Below are 23,182 nucleotides of genomic sequence, written 5' to 3' on the forward strand. Positions count from 1 at the left end.
AAGATAATACTCTATGTCTATTCCTTGTATAGGATTAGTTTTATAAATTAGATTTTCTTTACTTGTTGGAAGATTTATCTTTCTCTTAATCACATGTACTTTAGAGAGAAAGCTTTCCTGAAATTTGAAGTTAACAATCAAGTTTCTTAGCTCCCAATTGCTAAATGGAAGTCTGATCAATTTTTCGTATTATAAAATTGGCCTCATCTACTGGGATAACCAGGAATTAAATTTCGATTCAGAAGTTCCTTTTCCTCCTCCTTTTTGCAGTGTTAATTTAAAAACTATTAATTTTGAAATTTCTTACGCATTTTACTGATGTTCAAGATTTTGGGCCAGTTATTTACTATGACACATTACTCTTCAAAAAATCAGACATGAATTTTAAAAGACAACAAATAACAACAGACTCTCAACCAAAATCTAGAACTTTTAAAGGTTTAAGATAGTGGAAAATGATACCAACATACGTCCTAGCATAGTTTCATACTACCCCATTCACGTGTGTGTGGGGGTAAAAGAGAAAATAAAGAATGTTATATACCTATATTGTGAAGAGCCTACCATAAAAAATAATCTCTTAAGAAGTTGAAAATACTGAAAAATATTTAATTGCATGTGCCTGAAGAGAAGAGCCTGAAATAAAATATAACATCTCAAAAAGTTTACAGTACTGAAACATATTTAATTGCCAAATTACTGATTCATATGCATTTAATCAATAAAATGTGTACAAAGATGAATTAGGATTTTCAAAATAAAGTTCTTACATTGGCTATTTTGTTGTAACAAAACATATGTTCATTCCCTATACTGTTCTGCATATATCGAAGCTTCAACAAGTCATGAACATGAGGATGATGGACGATGACTTCAGCATCTTTTCTCAAGTGAACACAATGCACATCTGTAGCATGTGAGATTACATCCCATCTTTCTGAAACAGTGGAAACCCATACACATGACATATGACTACTTATTTCTATTATATCTAACAGACAGTACAAAGTACATTTACCATATTTTTTTCGAATATCCTGCGGTCTCGAATAATTCACACACCACAATTTTGAAAGTGTATATATATATATATATATATATATATATAGCCGATTGAGAATTGGTTTGTACTATTTCCACTTTGTATCATTTTTAAACTATGAGCACTGTCACAGTCTGTGAATTTTTTTACACCATCTCCTAAAACAATCGCATGCATAAGATGAGTACCGGTAATTGTATTTTGTTCCATATCCATATATTCAATAGGGGATTATTCCTGTGTTCGTCCATGATCTGGAATTTAGGTTAAGTTTAGATTTAAGACCTCTCCTGGCACCACATTATCATAATCATCCTATCACATCATCGGGGTAATGTAACTCCGCCTTCCAGGCGCCCCAACCTCAGAAGTGGGTTACAACTAAGCCATGGCCAGGAGAGAAGACCAGAAATGTCGAAAAGACAACCTGGTGGCATTGGATAAAAAAAAAAATATTCACCACATTTTGGAATAAGTTTGTACTATATCCCAGCTACCAATCACACTCTTAATTTGTCATATGACAAACCAAAGAAAAAAAATTATGGTTTAGTTAACGACCCTCGCAACTGCAGAGGTTATATCAGCGTCGCCGGTGTGCTGGAATTTTGTCCTGCAGCAGTTCTTTTACATGCCAGTAAATCTACTGACATGAGCCTGTCGCATTTACACACACTTAAATCCCATCGACCTGGGCCGGGATCAAACTCGCAACCTCGAGCATAGAAGGCCAGCACTATACCAACTACACTACCGAAGCCAACAGTACAAACCAATTCTAAAGTTGTGTGCACTGCATGAATTAGCTGATAGTAACCCTGATTCAGCGATCAACTGTTAGGTTTTGCAGTAAATTATTTATTTGAGGTTAGGGATATAGTACTTTAGTGCTTAAAATAAGTGAAGGTATAAGTAATAATATTATTACTGACATGCAGCTAACATGTACGAAAGGGGAAGAAAACTAGTGAAGCTTTGCCTTTCACAAACACAAAATTTAGGTAAGAGTTATAATACTGTATATATTAGCCTACAATACCACAACTAACGAACTTGCTGCAAAAAGCATGAAATATTTTTCATTCGTATATAATTTACAACACACTGCTAGGGTTTGCAAAGAATTTTTTCTGCAGACTTTAGATATTAGTGCAAGTAGAATTTCGTATTTCCTTGAAAGGTTTCCAATGACAGAATCTGGTGTTTCTACATCCTCAGTAAAAGATAAAAACACAAAAAAAAATTACATCTGATATGCATCTGAATGAAGCAAGGAAACTTAGTGAATCTTTCCCTAAGGCTGAGTCACATTACATCAGATCAGAAAGTAAAAGAGAATTTTTAGAGAGCAACCTCAACATAAGTATGATGTACGAGATGTGCAAGGATACTGTTTCTAATTCTGTGGAAGAAAATATTTATTGTGCTGTTTTTAGTAAGGGATATAATCTTTCCTATCCTAAACCTAAAAAAGATCGGTGTGACATATGTGACACTCACAGGTTCATTACAAATCCAAATGAAAATCAGACACAAGAAATTAATGATCATAAGTCTAAAGAAGGACTTATGCAAAAGGAAAGAGACAGTGACAGATCCAACTATGGTAAAGGGAATGACAATTCCACCATCACTGTTGTTTGCTTTGATCTTGAAAATGTTTTTGCACTGCCACGTGCAAATGCATATTTTTTTTATAGAAGGAAGTGTAACAGATACAACATGATAGCTTATGTTTCCACTATAAGTAAACCTGTGCCATCTCCAATGAATTCACGCAGGTCGCTCAGGTAATCACATTGCATGTGCAGTACTGAATATAGCGAAAAATATTGTAATCAATATTCCCAATCTGAAAAAATCATAATGTGATCTAATTCTTGTGTCCCTCAAAATAGGAACAGGGTTATGACTACATTTTCTTCAGAAAAACCCATCCATTGAATTGATTTGCCAGAAATATTCAGAGCCTGGACATAGTAATATACAGTTAGTTGATGCCATACACAGTAAAACGGAAAAATTTCTCAAACACACTGAAGTGTTCAGCCCACTCAGTTTAATGCGACAGCTCAATAGGCTTGCTGAAATCTCAAAAACTCCAATGAAAATTATTCAAATGAAACTGTTACAAATATCTATAATTATGCAATACTTTCCTTCTCTCAGATCAGAAAATACTACACTACTCCTGATAGGCCTTTCTTCATAGATTACAAGACTGATTTATCAGAAGATTATTCCGCAATGAGCATATTCCGAATCTCAGCGCTGAGCAATCCGATGGCATCACAGTGTTCCAAATTTCAATGATGACATCACTGATGCTCCACCGGTGTCACACCGGTGCCATCAGCTTGCAGAGATGGTGGCAGTCTCCATCAGCTGCCATTAGTGAATCTGATTGGTTCTTGTATAGGGCAGACGAATGACAAAGTGCACTGTTGTGTCATGGCGGTGTGTTCTGCTGTATTGTTTGTAATGAGCACAACGTAAAAATAGTATGTTAATGGCTTATGAGCGAACACGTCAACAGACCAGTTATTACTACTGGTTCAAGAAATAAATTGTTAATGCTCTTTTTTCTTTGAACAAGATGACAGTATGGAAATTTCGCAAAATCTTGCTAGCATAGCACAGACAACAACTTATACAGCCGCCATCGAACCTTCCAGCAGTTTTGTTCCAATTTCGCTGTAGCGTGACATCATTATTGTCCACCAGTCCGGTGAGATTCGGAATACACTGAATGTCTATACTAAAAAGACCTTCTAGCCAGAAAGAACTAGTGCCACACAAAACATAAAAATACCTACACCAAAGAGAATTTCAGGAACAGTGAATGTTTCTGAAGAAAGGAAAAGACATCATCACTATGTTTAAGTACATGCCTCCTATTGATTGTGATTATTATAAATCTGTTATGGGAATGCAAAGAGACTAAATAAATGACAATAAATATGCTTTTGGTGATTTTCAGCAATAATAAATCTCGTTTATAACTTAAAATTATTCTTTTTAATTTAATAGCTGGAGATAGTACAAACCAATTCCCAACATCTATACGTAAGATAAATAGTCCAGTTTGTTCTAATCTCCATTTAATTTTTAATTAGGCATACTTTAGTTAAGTTAAAGTATCTTTAAGACACTGTTCTTTTACAGTTTTGTCCAAGAGGTAGACCTACTAATTCATCACTACAAAGAAAAAACAATGCAACTTTTATGAAATTGCAAACCACAGAATTTTTTTAATTTTTACTTGCTTCTATTTTAAAATTAGCTTTTATGGACATAGAACAAACCAATTCTCAAACCGCGATACAAATATAATAATAATAATAATAATAATAATAATAATAATAATAATAATAAAAAAACTTTCAACAATTAATGTATTCATCATCATCATCATCATCATCATCATCATCATCTTTCTAACAGGTGATAGTCCTAGAAGGACTGTTACAAAAGTTTTTCCACTTCCGAATAGGTGTTCCTGAGACTACAACTTCTTCTCTAGATGAAAGAATCACTGAGAGGTGTACGCTTTAGAAACAGAGAGGCCATTATTGTGAAAGCCGTAGAGCAGTCAATTAGAAGTTCAGAGCAAAGTGACGTTTAGGATGGCAACCGTTGTCTTCCAGAGATGTGGTGACGGCTATGTGATACTGGAAGAGATTATTTTAAGAAAGTATGTAAATTGTGAAAAAATTTTTGTTTTTAATTCAAGTGTTGCCACGTTCAATTGGCTTGTCCTCTTAATTACCAACCCCTGCTGGCCCACTGCAATATGGTAGTGGACTATCCCAAATCCAAGGCGGAGGATTACGTTTCCTTTTCAGTAGGGCCTATATAGAACGTTTCGTGACGAAACTTTCGTCTTTTTGTCATTTTTCTAGTACATTCTGTTCATTAGTGTTACCAGTGGACAACGGACAAGTAGAAGCATAAGTCGGGAGTTGAGAAGCGCGCAAGGAGAGACAGAAAAATTGAGAGATATTAAGAAAGGGAGTAGAACTTTGTTTGATGTTGGTGTGAAATTGAGCGACCTTGGAAAATTAAAAAGTAGCAGACAAATTGTGTCATTGAATGTGTTGTTCGAAAACAAGAGCCTTTCCAAAAACAGAATTACAGTATTTTCAAAACTCAAGAATGGAGAATGTGTTTCCAGACACTTGCTAGTGTGGAGTGGAAGAAATCAGGGGAAATAGTACAGTGACAGATTTGTTTCACTCCACACTAGTCAGTCTCTGGGAACACATTCTCCATTCTTGATTTTTGAAAATAATACTGTAAAGGCTTTTGTTCCGTTACTTAGAAGGTTGGGGGTACTTTTTCGAACACATTCAATGACACAATTTTTCTGCCACTTTTTAGTTTTCCATGATTGCATGTTACTTGCCATGACTCAGAGTTAGGAACTGGTGTGTGTAAATTTGTTTCACTTGCACATATTCACACATCATTTTTACTATTGTTTGCTTGTTCTGATTCAATACTACTGTTATCAGATTTTTTTTCTAAACAGCCACAACCATCAGTATATTCACTTCTAAGTATGAACTGTCTTCATTTTTGACAACCTGAACAGACGGGCTTGAGAATGGTTAATTTTCTGCACCTTCACTAGCAACACTCAATTTCACACCAACTTCAAACAAAATGGAGGAAATAAAAATGTATTCAGAGTAACAATGTGTCAAGAGAGACTGAGTAGGTAACTAAGTCTCCTTAGTCTGGAGAGCGATCATGCTAGGTCTTTAAATTTTGACGATATAATTGATGATTTTGCATCAATGAAGTCGAGGAGAATTGTTTGTTGATGTTGACCTGCAAGTCAGAAATTACAACTGTTTAAGAATAATGGTTTATGAAAACGAAACGAAACAAACGACAAGAAAAAGACGAAAGTTTCGTCACGAAACGTACTATGTGGGCCCTACTGAAAAAAGAAGCGTGATGAATATAATAATATTGTGCTAATGCGAAGTTTTGCTAAAAGTTTTCATTGTAACAAAAGTGTATATTTTTAGATTCGTATCTGTGTATGGGGTTATCTTTTATTTATTTTGCAAATAATTAGTATGGTCAGAATAATTGGTAAGTTGGCATTTTTTTAACTTTTTTTTTTCAACGGGGCCCGAGCACAATATTGCACAGGGGCCCATAAATCCTGTCTGCGGCCCTGCCTACGCCTACCTTACTTATTTTTCAACTTTAGAACCAGAAATGGTATGGTCTACTCTTATCAGAAGAATGCTGTACGCATATGATATGAAAACAACAAGAGCACCAGCAGCAGCAGCAGCAACAATAATAATAATAGGCCTAATCATAATAATTGGCCAGTCTTATATAATAAATATAATAATAATTTGTAATTAAGTGTAAAGCATAATCTTTTAGCTCATTCTAGGCCTAGTCCCCCTTCTCGATGTTTAATTTTCTCCTTCCACGAGAGAATGTCTCAAATCATCATAAACAATGACATTACATCTTCTAAGCCCTAGCTCTAATTGAAGTGATAAAACAGTATGTAGAGTTTTTCTACTATTACTGAAGCACCAAAGAAAGAAACAACAGATAGAACAACAATGACGTGCATAAGACAAACTGAAACGTAATTTCGTTTTAAACTTACATAATTGAAGACATAAAACCAACTCATAAACTTAAATGATATTTAAATAAGTATGAATTAAAAGCAACGGTATTTCTTCAAAAGAACTGTACCAAAGGAAGAACAACAAAACGGATGAAAATGAGTCGTGGAATTCGAAGAAAGATAACTGATTTAACACTCAACCGATTCCCTCAAATGCAATTACATTTACAGAATAAGTAGGCCTATTGTGGGGGATTGTTCATGAGAGTCTCCGGCGCTTGGCGTCCAATTACCTTTACAGCCTACACAATTCAAACCAAACTTAGTCTGACCGGTAAGATCTACGTATGTTGTAAAACCTAACTTTACCTAAAACAGACTATTGTGTAAAATGACCAACTAAAATTTCACAATATAAGTTACCTGCATCTACACAATTCGTTCTTTTCTTCGTCTAGTTTTAACTTGAGTCCATTCGGGATCAATTTCTTCCGCATCTTCCTTTTCGGTATCTTCCATTATCACACTGTCATCTATATTTTCACCTACATTCGATGCAATTGCTCCAGTTGTTTCAATGCTCATTGGTTGCAAAGGTTTGCTAAGCCAGATTTCACATTTTGGAAGTTTATTCAATTCCAGTTCAACAATTTCACGATTTCCAGTTTTACAGAGCTGATAAAACTGCCACAATACTGCAGCTACTTCGTCTGGAGAATTGTCCTCACACAAAGTTTGAAATTGAGTATCCATATAATCGATTAAAAAATCAGCTGTCTTATAGACGTCTGTGTCGTTTGCACAGAACAAATCTGTAACATGATTTACTAATTCCAATGCTGTTTCTTTTCCTTGATGTCCACCCATGCCATGTTCCACTGCAAGTCTTAAGGCAGTCCAATTATTAAATACTGTTTCCACAACGTTTCGAAATAATTCACTGGTACTCGACATATTATTTGAAGCACTTTGGCAAAGTTAAATCTTAGTTCCGTTTCAGATATTGAGATAAAAATATATTCTGAAATGTGAAAAATTCAGTTAACGAAATTCTGTCGCATTTATTGCTCTCATTTTTTCCATAATCTCAGGATTCTAACTATTCAACAACCACATTCACCATACACGTATCCCACCATACTGTAAAATTCATGTGTAAAAAAAAAAAACAAATGAACTTAATCAGTGTTGCCATAATTGAAGATTTTACCTGTGATTTTACCAAAGGGAAAATTTGAATGTCAATCATGACATCAAGGGAATATTATATTCGTCAATATTCTATCGGATAATCTGTGCGATGTGGAGAATGACACTTTTTATCGTTTATATCTTTATTCTAATTTCGTACGAGAAGAAAGTAAAGTGAGGTTACTATAGTTATGTCATGATTGAACACTGCATTTTCTCACTTGATTGTCATTTCTTAACCTTACATAACTCTGTTAATGTATGTAGCCTACAATATTTGTATTAATAAACATATGTTAAAATACTTGTCAAATCACTATTTACTTCGTGATCTTCCTTGTACTCTCTCGACCTCGAAATACCAATTCAACCTCTCAAATTTCCCGATACCTATTTACCATGCCAAGTGCCTTGCGTTGCTGTCAGGTACAGCAATTGACAGAATAAGCATTTAGTGGTACAATATAAGAATTCGAGTACTGAAAAATATAACACATGTTCCACACGTCTACATAAAGATTTATAAAACAGTGTTAATGCAATTCAAAATGACTGCTTAAAATCAGCTGATCTTAAGCAGGCGAAGTTACTTGAGAGACGTAGTTAGCAGCAATATTACAGTATACATAATCTGACAATTGCAAATCTATTATCACCAATTGAAACTTTGTGTTTGTACAGCTACAAAAAAAAAGTAAGGTTAGGGAAAGAAGCGAAAGAGTGGTGGGTGGAGTCTATTTGAGTTGACTTTTGACTGTTACAGGAGTGATACTCCTTAAAGTTTTCTAACTATGAATTCAGTGGTATCCAAGTTTTTTGGAAACGGTACATTGACAATAATAATATGTGTAGAGATGAAGATCAATAGGTCTTGATAATGCATAAATATAAGAATACTCCGTAATCTAGTATTTCACTTGAGAAAGCTGTCATTAGCTATTCACAAAATACGCATGTGATTGTTTATACTGTTTCATGAATGTGATTGGTTTATAATTGTACTGTTACTCGGTGTGAAAGTAAATACGATCAAACCTTCAAAATATTGCTTTCTACAAGTATAAAATCGGGAAACATTTGTTTGTAGGTTAATACGTACAAGACCGAGTGTTTCTACAAAATATATATACATATTATGTCTGACATTTTGATACATTTTTTTTTTTCACCATTATTTGAAACTTGCCATTTCAGTTTTGTGAATAAGGTAGCCTATAAATATAAGTTAAATTCCATTTTACAGAAAACATTAGTCAACTTAATGAAATGGGTGACAGCCAAGAATTTTGTTTACGTTGGAGTAGTTACCAAGATCAACTTACTGAAGCTCTGCGCTCACTACTGGATAGAGAACTTCTTGTTGACGTTACTTTGGCATGCGATGGACGTTCTCTTCGTGCTCACAGGGCAATTCTGTCTGCGTGTTCCAGTTATTTTCAGGTTAGGAGTTACAGTTTCATGTAAAGATATTATATTATATTTTATTTAAATAGGCCTGTTCCTTTTAGTTGCATGTCTTACTCTATCTAAAGAGATTAGCTTTAATGAAGGGAACACAAACTGTTATACAGCTTATCATTCATTCAACACAATCGGGATTTATACAGGGGCCAGTGAACTTTCCTACCTATTCTTTTGTCCCCTGGTCTCTAGACATTCGTAAGTAATCTGATGGTGTGGTTAGTATGGCACAAGCATAAGGCAAAATAAACTCACCCTGTCCCTTTGAAGGAAGTAAATAGCCCTATCCACTTTTGGCCAGGTGTCAGATATGGCTCCTTCTGTACTTTTAACAAAATGACAAGATAACGATATTGAAAGACGTGTTACAGGAGTTGTTTCAGCAAAGTAAAATCATACTGTCTTTGGGTAAATTAAATTTTTGTGTTACAGGAGTTGTTTCAGCCTTGGTGAGTAAATTAAATTTTTGTGTTACAGGAGTTGTTTCAGCAAAGTTCGCATCCGCATCCAATTGTAATTCTCAAAGATGTTAGATTTGACGAGTTGAAAGCACTGGTAAAGTTTATGTATCATGGAGAAGTGACTATGAATAATGACTCTCTTCCTGGTTTCTTAAAAACTGCAGAAACATTACATATCAGAGGTCTCACAAACAGGGTTGTGCCTATACAAGAAATGATATCAACACAGAGGGCCAAGGTAATGTAACGAAATAAAAAGAGGATAATTTAAGCATTAGATTTCAAGATACAGCCATGCTTATTACTGAACCTGAGATTTGATGTTTCATGTCATGCTGAAAAAGATTAATTTTAAAAACAATAAAAACCTTCAACATGGTTTCCTTAGGAAGTAAAATAAAACCGGGAAACCCATGTCTTATTATTGAGGCACGTAAAATATCAGTAACATTGTCCCTGTCTGGAAGGACTCCAAATAAAATTCACTGACCATTTCCCAGATCATTCAAAATTTATTCTGAATGTAATACAGTGGGCCCATTTGGGTAGCTTAATTGCACCTGGGTTTCTCCACCTGTAATCCATTCATTCACCAGTTAATGTTACATAATATGTATATAATATAATATTATAGTGTGCTGTTCTTAAATGGACAACTGTTGCCATTGGTACAGGGTCCTTGCTCAGCCAGTCTACATCTCTGCATAGTTTATTTCTGGGCATAAACTTGTATTTTCGCCAGCCTATCTGGTATAAAGAAATATATATTTTCTGAGTGAGTGACTGTGACTATTTGATATACTTTATTTATTTCTACTTTTGTCTTCTATTTGATAAGTAAGATGTAATGGATGGAAATGTCTGAAGTTTCAATTTTTGTAACTAGGAAATGGAAGAGAGGCTACCGCAAGACGTAACTGCTGGAGAAGATAGTAATTCAACAGACAATAATGCAAGTACTGAATCTACGAATGACACAGTGACAGAGAAGCCATCGGAACCTAAACGCATCAAGACTGAGCCACAAGTTCTGTTGCTGAATAGCATGCAGCCAAGGGATGACAGTAATATTCCGGTAAATTAATCAAGCGACTTGATGCATGACTGCATGCCAAACTACTTGCATCTGTCTTCATGACAAATGTGAAGATATAAACATACGTATAATAGCAAAAGATGCAATGTGATATAAGTTATAAGTCTCTCCATTGACTGTTCTTTATGTATATAAAGATTTACATTTTGTAGGTTGAATCTCCTAATGTAACTACCATGGAACAAGAAGAACGATGTACATTAAAATCAGACGATTTACAAATACTGTCTACTGAATCTTTTGCTTCTTCTGACAGAGACATGACACAAAAACCGGTAAGGTTGAGTTATATAATGTGAAAAAAAAGTGTGTTTTGCAATTTCAAAAAACTTCTATTGCTTTAGTGTAGTTCTGAGTTTGCATTCCTTTGAAGTGAAGGTAAGGAGAGGAGAGATGGGACAAGGACAATACAGTTGGAGATTAATAATGGGAGACTTAGCTCATTAAATGAGCAGTTTTTCAGTGGCTCAGAGAGAGAGAGAGTGAAATGATGTGAGTGTGCTGCTATAGGAGAAGGAAAAGGGTGGCTTGTAAGGACTTGGTTTAGCAAAGATGGTAGAAGTAGAGAGGTCAGTTGTCATTTAGTGATTAGCGATGCTGGCTCCTAATCAGGTGGTTTCGGGTTCGAATCCCGACTCTGCCAAGAGATTTTTCCTTGGTGTGAATGGTCTGGGTGTTTGTGTTATCCTTAGGTTTAAGTGTTACGAACTGGCTCACCCTACAAAAAAATCCGCTGTGAATATTCACCTTACGAAAAACCCCACTGTGAATATCACCCTAGCTCGCGACCCAATAGACTTACATCCATCCAGAAGAAGAGGAAGGCATAGGAGAGCTTTGTCGACTTCAGAGCCTCAGGAGCAGTGGCAGCACCAGCATTTTTTAAAGTAAAATGTTTATGCCAATGACATTCAAGAAATCTGGTCATACTTTCTGCTAATACAGTGATATCATTCAATTGCACTACATCACACAAGCGATAAGAGCTGCGTTGTTCTGCGCAGGCTGAAAATGTCAATAAATGAAAAGCTTACTGGAATAGTCAAGTTAATTTTAATTTAATAAAAAATTATTATTCGTACACAAATGAGGTGATTAATAAATGCGGGAAATATAAAAACAAAAATACTTAATTTAACATAGTCTTATTCTGAAGTATTAATTTTTTCTTACTAATGGTGAATACTTGACTGTTCGTCACTCATCCATATGAAGCCAGTTATGTAGATCAATTTACCAACAGAGTAGTTGCTGAGGGTACGCCATAGGAGGCTGGTCTATACTACACCCGTGATGAAATGAGATGATGAAGAGATTTGTTGGATGGCACAGGCGAACCAGAGCTCCCAGAGAAAACCTGTGTTGTTTGGACCATGGGTTTGCCCAACACATCATAAATTGGGGTATGGCCAGGGATCGAACCCTAGTCCACAGGATTATGAGCCCAGTGCTATAGCCACTGGACCACCATGTCAGCTATTCTTAAGTACTTAATTATGGTATTAACTTCCAAATGAATTCAATTTCCTGTATTGGCATATTATTATTCATTATAATTTTACTGGCATCATATTAATGTGAATCATTTCGAATCTCAGTTGCATTGTTGTCTTGACACTAGGCCTCATGGAATGAGGAAGCGATTCTGAAGTAATTCTCCCTTATTAAATTTAATGTAGGGAACATAAAAACGAAATGAAAAGAAATAGAATTGTATTTCAGATCTCAAACATCCTTACAATACCAACCATGCTCACAATAATGATCATGGAACAGCATTAACGTTTCATTCTATTATAGGGATTCAATGAATTCCTTATCACTTTTATTTGGGCGAGAAGAACTTAATCTGGGTGGACAGTGCCCCCTTCCTTATGCTCCACACAATCGAAATTGTTATGGGACTATAAAACAAAGAGTGATTTTTTTTAATTTCATAGTACCAGTATTGAATCAATCGAAGAGTATGATTCCAAACTCACTCCATTTAGCCATTTTTATGATCTATACATATATGATTATGTTTGGGCCCTCTGTCATTATATTTTAAGCTTGTTTTCTTCCAAAACAATGGCAAACCTTGTCTAAAAGTTTGTGTTATTATGCATGTCACTAGAAAACTCGCTCAGTCCATAGAATGTGGATACAAAAACTAACCCAGTCCTTTCATAAAAATGGATTGAATGCATTTTGGGATCACTCTCTTCAATTGATTTTCTATTGAAGTACCATCTAAAACAAAAATAACGGATATATATATTTTTTGGGGGAGAAGAGAAGGGGTCCATGTAACACAAGGGTTTCTCTGGGAACTCTGGTTACTGTGGCATCACAAGAAACCTTTATCATCATATCTCATTGCGGGTGTCATAAATTGGTCTATACAACTGGCTTCATCTAGGTGAATGACTAACAGTCAAGTATTCACCATTAGTTAGAAAAATAACACTTGAGAGTTGCTTGTTACAGGTGAGGAAACCCTTTTCTTTCAAGTCACGTATACAAATGTAACATTACTTATTTCTGTGTTGCATGTTCCAGTACACCACACTCGATGGTCTGAGCCAGCTAGTTCTTCCTGTTCTTCACGAAGACTCCAGGTCATCTAGTCAATACACATTCAATCAAGGTAATAATTATCCCTGCATAATACAAATCTTGAATATTATTGGTATATTAAAGCAACTAGCTCCACAGGAAAAGAGCTCAGATGGTAATGTTTGATACTCGCATTTGGGAGGTCCCAGTTCAAATCCCGTGGCCGGCCAATCTTACTTACTGGTTTTAAGGAACCCGGAGGTTCATTGCCATCCCTCACATAAGCCCGCCATTGGTCCCTATCCTGAGCAAGATCTATCCAGTCTCTACCATCATATCCCACCTCCCTCAAATCCATTTTAATATTATCTTCCCATCTACGTCTCGGCCTCCCCAAAGGTTTTTTCCCTCTGGTCTCCCAACTAACAATCTATATGCGGTCGGCCAATCTACCTGGGGTTTTTCATGGTTTCCCTCAGTCACAAAGCCGAATGCCGGATTGGAAATTTACATACCATGATTCATCACTACCTCAATCACCAATATCATAAACATCAACCAAAATTTAAAATCAGTTACATGAACATAAGCCATCTGTAACAAAGAAACATTAACTCAACAATAGTGAAAAGACCTACTGACATACCCAAAAGATCCTACAGATGTTAAAGCATGTATAGATAAACTTAATGAAAGAAAAGAAAAGACAAAGTGAAGGTTCCTGTATTCACCATTAGGGGGTCGTCTTCTGTGGGATAGTATTAGGATCTGACATTTGTTGGTTGTTTCAATAAAATCCTTAGCATGGCTTCTTCTGGGAAGGAGGTAAAGCTGGGATGCCTGTGTCATAGATTTGCAGTAACGTGAAACCTCTCCTTACGGACTCCGCAAGATATGGATACTCCTCATATATGGACAGATTTTTATGTCCCAACTGGAATAATATAGAAATAATGATAAATTTAACTCTCGTTTACAGACACACTCAGACACGGACACGGACAGCTGTTTCACAGTCCTAAAGCTTGCTTACCTCCTGACTGCGGACATAACTTGGATTTCAAGACCTAATGTGTTACAAAAATGGAAAATTTAGTACAGAAATTCCTTAACATGAAAGAAGACAATAAGGGTTTCGCAGGCTACCACTAGCCCAGCCGGCTACCCGTTGTTAGCTGGAAGCAGGTGGATAAACAAAGTCATAAAATTTAACCTGTCTGATGGGTCCAAGGTTTCCGCAATTGTGAAATTGTATTCAACACATGATAGGGTTAGTAGGATTATTCTGTTCACTTCAATCAGTTCTGTTTCGAGAGATATGGCACCTTAACGTAAAGGTTAAGTTGAAAACTGTAAATTACAGTACTGCATAACTGTAGACTTAAAATAAAATTGCATGGCACAGTACTGTATTTTCCTGTTTCTGTCTTATTTACTGTAGATCAAAGTTGCAAAGAATTTACTGTAGTATACTGTATTTGGAATTAAACTACAGTAATACTTTTAATTTAAAGCATGAAGGGATACATAATGCATATTATAAATTTACTGTTAGATTGGGGAGCCTCCCTCCCAATAAAGGACACCTCCCAGATGGGGACAGATTGTTACGTGCCATCGATGTTCGTAAATGAGAGGTTTCACTGTACATGAAGAACTCTGTCCCTGATAGATGGCTCCAGGCAAGATTTGCCAGCCATTTTGCGCTCACGTCGAAATTTGGAGGTAGCATAACAGTGATCGAAGTGTCCATGGACATGTTCTATGCTCCACCTCTAATCCTTACTATCCATCCATGCACCTCAGAGGAAGCAAGGCAGTAGAGTTGCGATGCATTTCTGACTAGACTTTAAAAGTACATGGGCCACTTTTACATGTGTTCAAATTATGATGGGAAGAAAGATAAGTAAAGCAAAACGACAGGTACGAACGAATGGAGTTAACGATTTTGAAGAGAAGGAGAAATTAATATCAATTTTATTCTTTTATCTAGCTCAGTAAAATATCAGCATAGTCAAAATAGGACAATACAATGATCTGCACAAAGGACTTTTGTTAAATAAGGTGATAAATATTTATTCTTTTTGGCACATGGGTAATAGAATATACTTTTTTTGCAAATTTCCTTTACTAAGCTTTCCGAATCATGGAACCAATGTGCGACTAAAAAACATTGTATGTTTCTAAATCTGTACCAGTGCAAAAATCTAAAATTGTCATACTATTATGAACAGTATGGAAATACGAAATCATGCTTTATATTACTTTACTCATTCCTGTTCTGCATAATTAAATAAAACATTACTTTCAGGCTTATGTCATTCCATTCTACCTCATCAACAGCCAAGTCCGAATAATCACGGCATTGGCAGCCGACCATTTCGGCACCGGGTGCTGTGGAATCACGACCAACTCCTGCAGCTTGAGTCGTGGTACCGTGCAGACCGCTATCCCACAGGACTCGCAATGCGTCACTACGCAGATGCTCTAGCAGCCATGTGTCCTACTGGAGCAAGTCCTACACGCCAAAATGTTGACTATTGGTTCCAGAATAGACGAAGAAAAGATAGTCATCCCGAAGTATTACAGCAGCGAGAGAAGAAGAAGTTAGCAAAAACACTCTGGGGTAATATTTTAGATCAGAGAGCAGGACATAGTGGATCTTTAATGAATGAAGGACAAGGAGGGTCTATGATGAATGAAGGACAAAGTGGATCGCTTATGAATGAGTGATAAATGTGAGACCTTTTTTTTATTTCCACTCGGTATTACAGCAGTTTGTGTGTAAAATCTTTGGAAGAATTCCATATTTCTTTTTGTAGGACTGATGGTTAAATTTTCTCTTTATAGAAGATACAAAGCTCGGGACTTTTTGTAGTGTAAGAATGAAATCAGTAAATATTAGAACGGAAAGTGTCATGTAGTCGAATCCGACAAGGGACATAGAGAATAGAATAAATCTGTAATGCTCATATTCTCCTCTGTAAATAATAGCGCAGACAAGAATTACTAAAGCTGCCAATTAAATTTTTATTTGAATTGTCTTCATAGATGTTGTGTCAGATTCAACTGTCCCCAGAAGCTTAAAACAGGAAATCTTAGAAACAAGATTACATTACTAATAAAAGCTACCTGTACATAATTTTTAGATGGTTATCCTGGTTAAACAATTGCCTAAATTTCATATGTTTCATAAAATATTCATTCTATTATTAGAATTTTATTATTGCATAGAACTGCTCATGGCTTCAAAATTGATGGGTAGATAGGAAAAGAATACATGTATATACATATTCTCATAGCATGTTAAGTGATATATGGGAAACCTTTGGGAAATGGATAGAGGACTTAAAAACAAGCAAAAAGTTCATGTAAATATATAGTCAATTTTGCCTTGTTCTTTAATTACAGGTACTTTTTATTTCGTGTAATGTCAGCAGATACAAAAGACACCTGGAATATCAGACAATATTGACAATATATTTGCATAAATTTTTTGCTTGTTTTTAAGTCCTTTATCCATTTCCCAGAACTTTCCCAAATATTAGTTAACACCCTATATATAGACACACACACAAAAGAATTTCCTTAAGAAAATACAGTTATTTAAATTAACGAGGAATAGATGTTCTTGAAATAGTTCCATCACTAAGCCAACCTTGGTTTTACAAGAATTTTTTTTAATTCTTATATTAAAGTTTTTCAATATCAGGAATATTTTATAATGAAAATTTAAAAAATGATTTTTTAAGCATGATCTATATGCTATCATTCATAATCATCGATGACATATGACAATCAAATCTAAAGACAGATGCAACCACTTTTAAAGAAATTTCCATTATGTGCTTTGTTCTACATGTGAATGCACATTACTTCTAAAATAAGATGTCCATTGCTAATGGAAAATCTTGTATTAGCAAAACTGGTGCAAACAATGTTAGAAATACATTTTCATATGCAAGGAAGTAAAATTCAATTTTTATACTGCTATGATCAGTAATTTAATTTAAACTTAAGACAGTGATTCAAATATTTCATAGATGCACAAAACGATACTTGTGTATATATACGTAGTAATCATTGAGTCATCTGACACTTCCAAAACTAAACCTTCCACTTTCTATCTACTCACAAGAATTAATCCTACCTCAGACAAGCTCACTTCCTTTCGAATATCAGGCAAAGTATGCTTAGTTACATGTCACCATTATAGAATGAATTCTGCATATCTGTGAAATACTTGCAAATAATTAGAAATCCAGTGAAAAGACAGCAAATGGTGTGACTTGGTATGTAAATGTTATTACAAAATATATATGTAAATATAGTAGAATGTATTCTGTGAATAGATACTGACTGAATTTTACATAGTATATGTATTTTTATTTTACCTATTTGTACTATTTTATTTTTTAATTAATGTTATAAGTTCACGAGACATGTGAACAGCTAGAATTACAGAAACAGTGCTTGCATTGAGACGAGTGTCAACTGTTGGAGAAATGTATCATAATGTACTAATGTGGAAAAGTTATGTTAGACGTTTCTCACTGTTGGAGAAGCATAGACCACTTAGTTCGTGAGAGACTATCAAGAGTGCATCACAGGCAGTAGGTGTATGTTGCACTCGTAATGAATCATGATGATAGAGAATTGTAGATCAAAACATGAAAATCGACATCCATTTCGTCGTTACTTTCATTTGTTTATCACGAAAGGCAATAGTTTGCATTATATGTTGCTGCATCTACTAATTCAGAGATAAAAGCTGTCTCACGCCATTTCTGTCACTCTACATTTACCATATGTTGTGCATGTTTTAATATTCATCCGGAAATCGAAATATATTTCTTTCTGTCATCTCATTGAGGGAGATTTTCCCATACTTCACTAACAGCAGTCAATTATTTTTTTATAGAACTTATGTTATATTTTACTTGAAGCAAGTAAAGCGATAAGTTTGGAAGTAAATCCCAAAAAGACAAAGTATATGATTATGTCTCGTGACCAGAATATTGTACGAAATGGAAATATAAAAATTGGAGATTTATCCTTCGAAAAGGTGAAAAAATTAAAATATCTTGGAACAACAGTAACAAATATAAATGACACTTGGGAGGAAATTAAACACAGAATAAATATGGGAAATGCCTATTCGGATGAGAAGCTTTTGTCATCTAGACTGCTGTCAAAAAATCTGAAAGTTAGAATTTATAAAAATGTTATATTACCAGTTGTTCTGGATGGTTGTGAGACTTGGACTCTCACTCTGAGAGAGGAACAGAGATTAAGGGTGTTTGAGAATAAGGTTCTTAGGAAAATATTCGGGCCTAAGAGGGATGAACTTAGAGGAGAATGGAGGAAGTAACACAACACAGAACTGCATGCATTGTATTCTTCACCTGACATACTCGTAATTAGGAACATTAAATCCAGACGTTTGAGATGGGCAGGGCATGTAGCACTTATGGGCGAATCCAGAAATGCATATAGCGTGTTAGTTGGGAGACCGGAGGGAAAAAGACCTTTGGAGAGGCCGAGACGTAGATGGGAGGATAATATTAAAATGGATTTGAGGGAGGTGGGATATGATGATAGAGACTGGATCTATCTTGCACAGGATAGGGACCAATGGCGGGCTTATGTGAGGGCGGCAATGAACCTGCGGGTTTCTTAAAAGCCATTTGTAAATAACTTATGTTAAATCATAATTATGTCTTTTTACTAATAGGGGTATTTGACTGTACACCAATCACCAATATGAAACCAGTTATGTAGACCTGTCCAGGGTGCACCATAGGAGGCTAATCTACGCTATACCCACAATGAGATGGAGATTTATTGGAATGCCACAGGGGAACTGCTCTCTGAGAAAACCTGTATTATCTGGACCACAGGCTTGCCCAACACAAGTTATAAACTGGGAGTATGCCGGGGATCAAACCTAGGTCCACAGAAATATAAGTCCAGTGCTCTAGCCACTGGACCACGGTGGTGGCTAAAATCAGAATTATAGAATTGCAGCCTGTTGATGACAGCAATGTATTGGGTGGACAGATTATGAGTTTCCTATGCTATGTACGGGGCTGCATGGGCAGTGCAGCCTGTACTCATGGCTGTATGGCAGCATGAGTCCTTTCTTTACCAAACTACAACTTCAATACTGGAGGCACTAGCTAATAATATTACAAAAAAATAATCATTTAAAAAGTCTGTATTCACTCATGTTACCCAAGGAGATGTTGGAACTGATTTCCTTCATGTTCCAAACATCGCTGGCATCGACTAATGGTATTATCCAGGAGAATTTTGTAGGCAATGTTCAATGTCATCGAGAACTAGTTCAGTGAGCACTGTGCATCGTCGTCTTCACTTCATATCTTGAACACTCATTTCCTGAAATCTGTTAACTAATTTATGAATCGCAGGCTCGCAGCATGACTTGGAATGCAATCATCAGGAAAATTTTCTTGGAATAATCTCCTGACAGCACGAGGCTATTCTGTACGCACATACAAATCATAAATAAATACTCATTGTGGAATAGAATACTTTGGCCTATTATTAGTCATACCTTTCTTAGCACACTACTATACATGTGCGGTTTCAACAACAGTCTATCTCAGCCTGATGACGTGTTGCTGCCATGGCCTTGGCTGACACTGAAGCAGGAAACTTATAATCTGTTCACCCAGTAGAATATCGTAGAAAATCATCAAAGTCCTTGTTGAAAGAAATTCCATTAATTAAAACCTGCGGTAACTTATAAGTGGAGAGAGAATTGCTACTTTTACCAGCAGCAGCAGCAGCAAATCCTGGTAGCAAACACAAGAACTGAAGGCCCTGTTAATGAAATATATTACAATATTTTGATTTTTAACAAAATTAACAAATGAAGAAATCTTGGCTACGTAGAATTAAGACCTACTACAAAAACTTATGGGACCTTCTTTGTTTTAATGCTTGTTTAATGATACCTATCAACTATGTGGTTTTATAGAATTGGTATCATTTGTAATAGCGAGATAAGTTTCTCATCAATTAAATTTAGAAAGAGTTGAAGAATAGTATGAAAGAACGAGATTTACCAGAATCCCTAAAGCCATGCTCAATTATTATCATCCACAAGCAAGAGGGTCTATAAGTTGCATAGTGAAGAAATTAAATTCGTTGAAATCATTCAGCAGGCTGCAAGTCCTCAAACATACAGAAAAGAAGATTAAAACATGCAAACTTATGATACACAGCAACAGAAATAGCGTAAGATACAAATTCACATCTATAAATTGACAAAAAAAATGCCAGAGAACTGGCCAAATGCTAAGAACAGATATTTTCAAGATCATGATATCAATTTATTTCCCAGGAGTGGAAGGGAAGACTGAATGAGTTAATAAGCCAGAAGATAGTTTTTACATGGTAATGCTTTGAATGTCCATTTAGGCATTATTATTATTATTATTATTATTATTATTATTATTATTATTATTATTATTATTATTACCGGTATTATTATATCATCCTATCATAAGCATAGAACATATCATTACCGTATGAAATGGCTCAGTGGTACTGGACTCACATTCAGGGGGTCCTAGGTTCGTTCTCCACTGTCGACCAATCTGGTCGAGGTTTTTCCTCAAGTGAATATAATTTTCAGTTAAATAAAGGCTAATGCCGGGTTGGACCTCAATTACCATGAAATAATAGACACAATACGACAGCAACAAGCATTCCCAACAGTAAACTGCAGATAGTTGCGATATGACTTGGGAATTAAAGTGACTATGAATAAATACAGACAGAAAGAGTTATCCTTGATTTTAAAAACTGATTAAAATAATTTTATTTATATTACAACAATATTTTTTTATTTTGAAATAAAAATAAAAAGTCGTTATTGTCTAGGTTAACCAATATTATGTAATTGAAAAGAAGGGCTTTATTAACTTTTAATTCAGCTTTATTATTTATAAAAATATCAGCTTAAAATTTAATTGAAATACTGCAGTTTACATGAACCTGAAGTCCAGGAAGGAGAAATTCTACTTTTTGAGAGGGATCTTCCCCCTCTCCCTGAGCCACCATCTGATTTCATCACCGACGACGATTACATACATATGTACCGGTACATAAAATTTTTTCGTGTGTGACAAATCTATATTAGTGCATCTCTGTTTGTCACTTTTAATTATTGTCTACTTTTGCCTATACAGTATTTGACAATTTATACAGGTCTTCCATGAAGCTCAATGTCACGACTAAAAATTAGTGCTCATACTCATATTTTAGTCTAAATCTAATTTATATTTTCTGTTTACACTTTAATTTTTGTTCAGTGATGTTTTAGTGTTGAGAGATTCTTCTGTGTCTCATATTTTATAATGCTGGTTAAGTTTATTCCTTCCAGCTAATGCAGTTATTTATTTGCAGCACTCATTTATATTAATCATTTGAAATTAAAAATAAGTGAAATAATTTTCCGCAATAAAAGTTTTTTTTTAATACATCCTTGTCGAGAAAGATTGAAACTTTCAATTAACAATCAGCTTAATGCTTGTTACAGGACAATTATTGTATTGTTATTTAAAAAAATATAAATAAAATATTTGTAAATCTCTGTTCTGATGTTACGTTGCTATTAGTGCGAGAACTATAATATGTTGAAATTGGCTATATATCAGTGGTGTCAAACTCGTGCTCTTTGCTGCAGTGTGAAAGAACAGACTGTCCCAATGCGTGCATGTGCACACTATTTCATAGAAGTAGCCGAGTTGGTCACCACTGCTATAGACACGCACATGCACACACGTACAAAGAATTTTTCTTTAAACTCTATTATTTGCTAGGAGAAACACATCAAACTGCTTTTGTTGTTGTCCATAGTACACTATGGGAGGTGGTCCTATGTCAAACCAGTATGGTGATTATTATTATTATTATTATTGTTATTAAAGAACATTTATTTGAATGTCGACAGGAGAAATGGGAATACCCTGCAAAAAGCTGTTCCAAACACGTTTGTTCACTGTGAATTCTATTTAGACCTTACCCACGTTTCTAGCATGGAAAGCCAATGTTATAGCCATTTGAATAACAGTGAGCATACATAGAAAAATATACATTAAAAGAAAGTAATAGAGTAGAATACATGAAGAAATTCCTTTTATGTCATATTTATATGTATGCATTTCAATGTAGCCATCTCGACAGATATTCTAACTCAGTTGTTAGTTTTTTATATATTCTATATTATTAGGTCCATTTTTCAGTCTTCAGATATAGGCCTACATTATGTGTAAAGTACTCAAAATATCAGAAATAGTGTTAGCTGTGTCAGACAGAAAATGTAAATCTCAATCCCACTAAACCTTTAAAACAAACACTGTAAGCACATTGTATTGGCATCGGAGAGGGTGCATATTTATATACTTATGGTGCTGATCTTAGAAAATGATGGACATAATACGAGTATGTTTACAATGTATGCTAATTTTAAAATATTGTAAAGACTATATAATTTATATCTTATGTCACATATCCGAACTATAATGTGAATTATAGGAAAAAGAAAAGATGGTCTCCTCATTATTTCATTCTCTGTTCCCACCCCCTTCCTTCAACACTTAAGTAGCAGGGCAGTGCTAATAGGAAACTTTGGTGCCCACTCAGAGTTAGTCAATGTCACCTCTCTGCTTCCTCTACTTGACACAAATACTGGAAATGCAGACACTTGTTTCAGAACAACCTACTACAGTAAAACTTCGTTTATATATTTCACA

The 23,182-nt window shown here is 35.2% G+C and overlaps 1 protein-coding gene and 1 long non-coding RNA gene across 7 annotated transcripts; one reads left to right on the forward strand and one right to left on the reverse strand.

Moving 5' to 3' along the window:
• Nucleotides 1-696: 696 nt before the first annotated feature.
• On the reverse strand, nt 697-7,893 carry LOC138712214 (uncharacterized). Its single transcript, XR_011335670.1, has 2 exons — nt 7,074-7,893; nt 697-937 (listed from the first exon to the last, which is right to left on the reverse strand). It is a non-coding gene; the product is annotated as an uncharacterized lncRNA (long non-coding RNA).
• Nucleotides 7,894-7,959: 66 nt separating this feature from the next.
• LOC138712212 (zinc finger and BTB domain-containing protein 9-like) lies at nt 7,960-22,975 on the forward strand. Of its 6 annotated transcripts, none has more exons than XM_069843744.1 (7): nt 7,960-8,020; nt 9,085-9,281; nt 9,780-10,001; nt 10,650-10,838; nt 11,012-11,134; nt 13,401-13,488; nt 15,709-22,975. In XM_069843744.1, exons 2-7 carry the CDS (start codon nt 9,108-9,110, stop codon nt 16,128-16,130), a joined length of 1,218 nt encoding a protein of 405 aa, XP_069699845.1. In that variant the 5' UTR covers nt 7,960-8,020; nt 9,085-9,107; the 3' UTR covers nt 16,131-22,975. The 6 variants fall into 6 exon arrangements, with proteins under 6 accessions (XP_069699845.1, XP_069699846.1, XP_069699844.1 ...); XM_069843745.1 differs by lacking the exon at nt 7,960-8,020 and adding an exon at nt 8,193-8,267; XM_069843743.1 differs by lacking the exon at nt 7,960-8,020 and adding an exon at nt 8,423-8,535.
• The last annotated feature ends 207 nt before the right edge of the window (nt 22,976-23,182 follow it).

The sequence above is a fragment of the Periplaneta americana genome, chromosome 13 (assembly GCF_040183065.1).
Source record: "Periplaneta americana isolate PAMFEO1 chromosome 13, P.americana_PAMFEO1_priV1, whole genome shotgun sequence".
NCBI lineage: Eukaryota > Metazoa > Arthropoda > Insecta > Blattodea > Blattidae > Periplaneta > Periplaneta americana.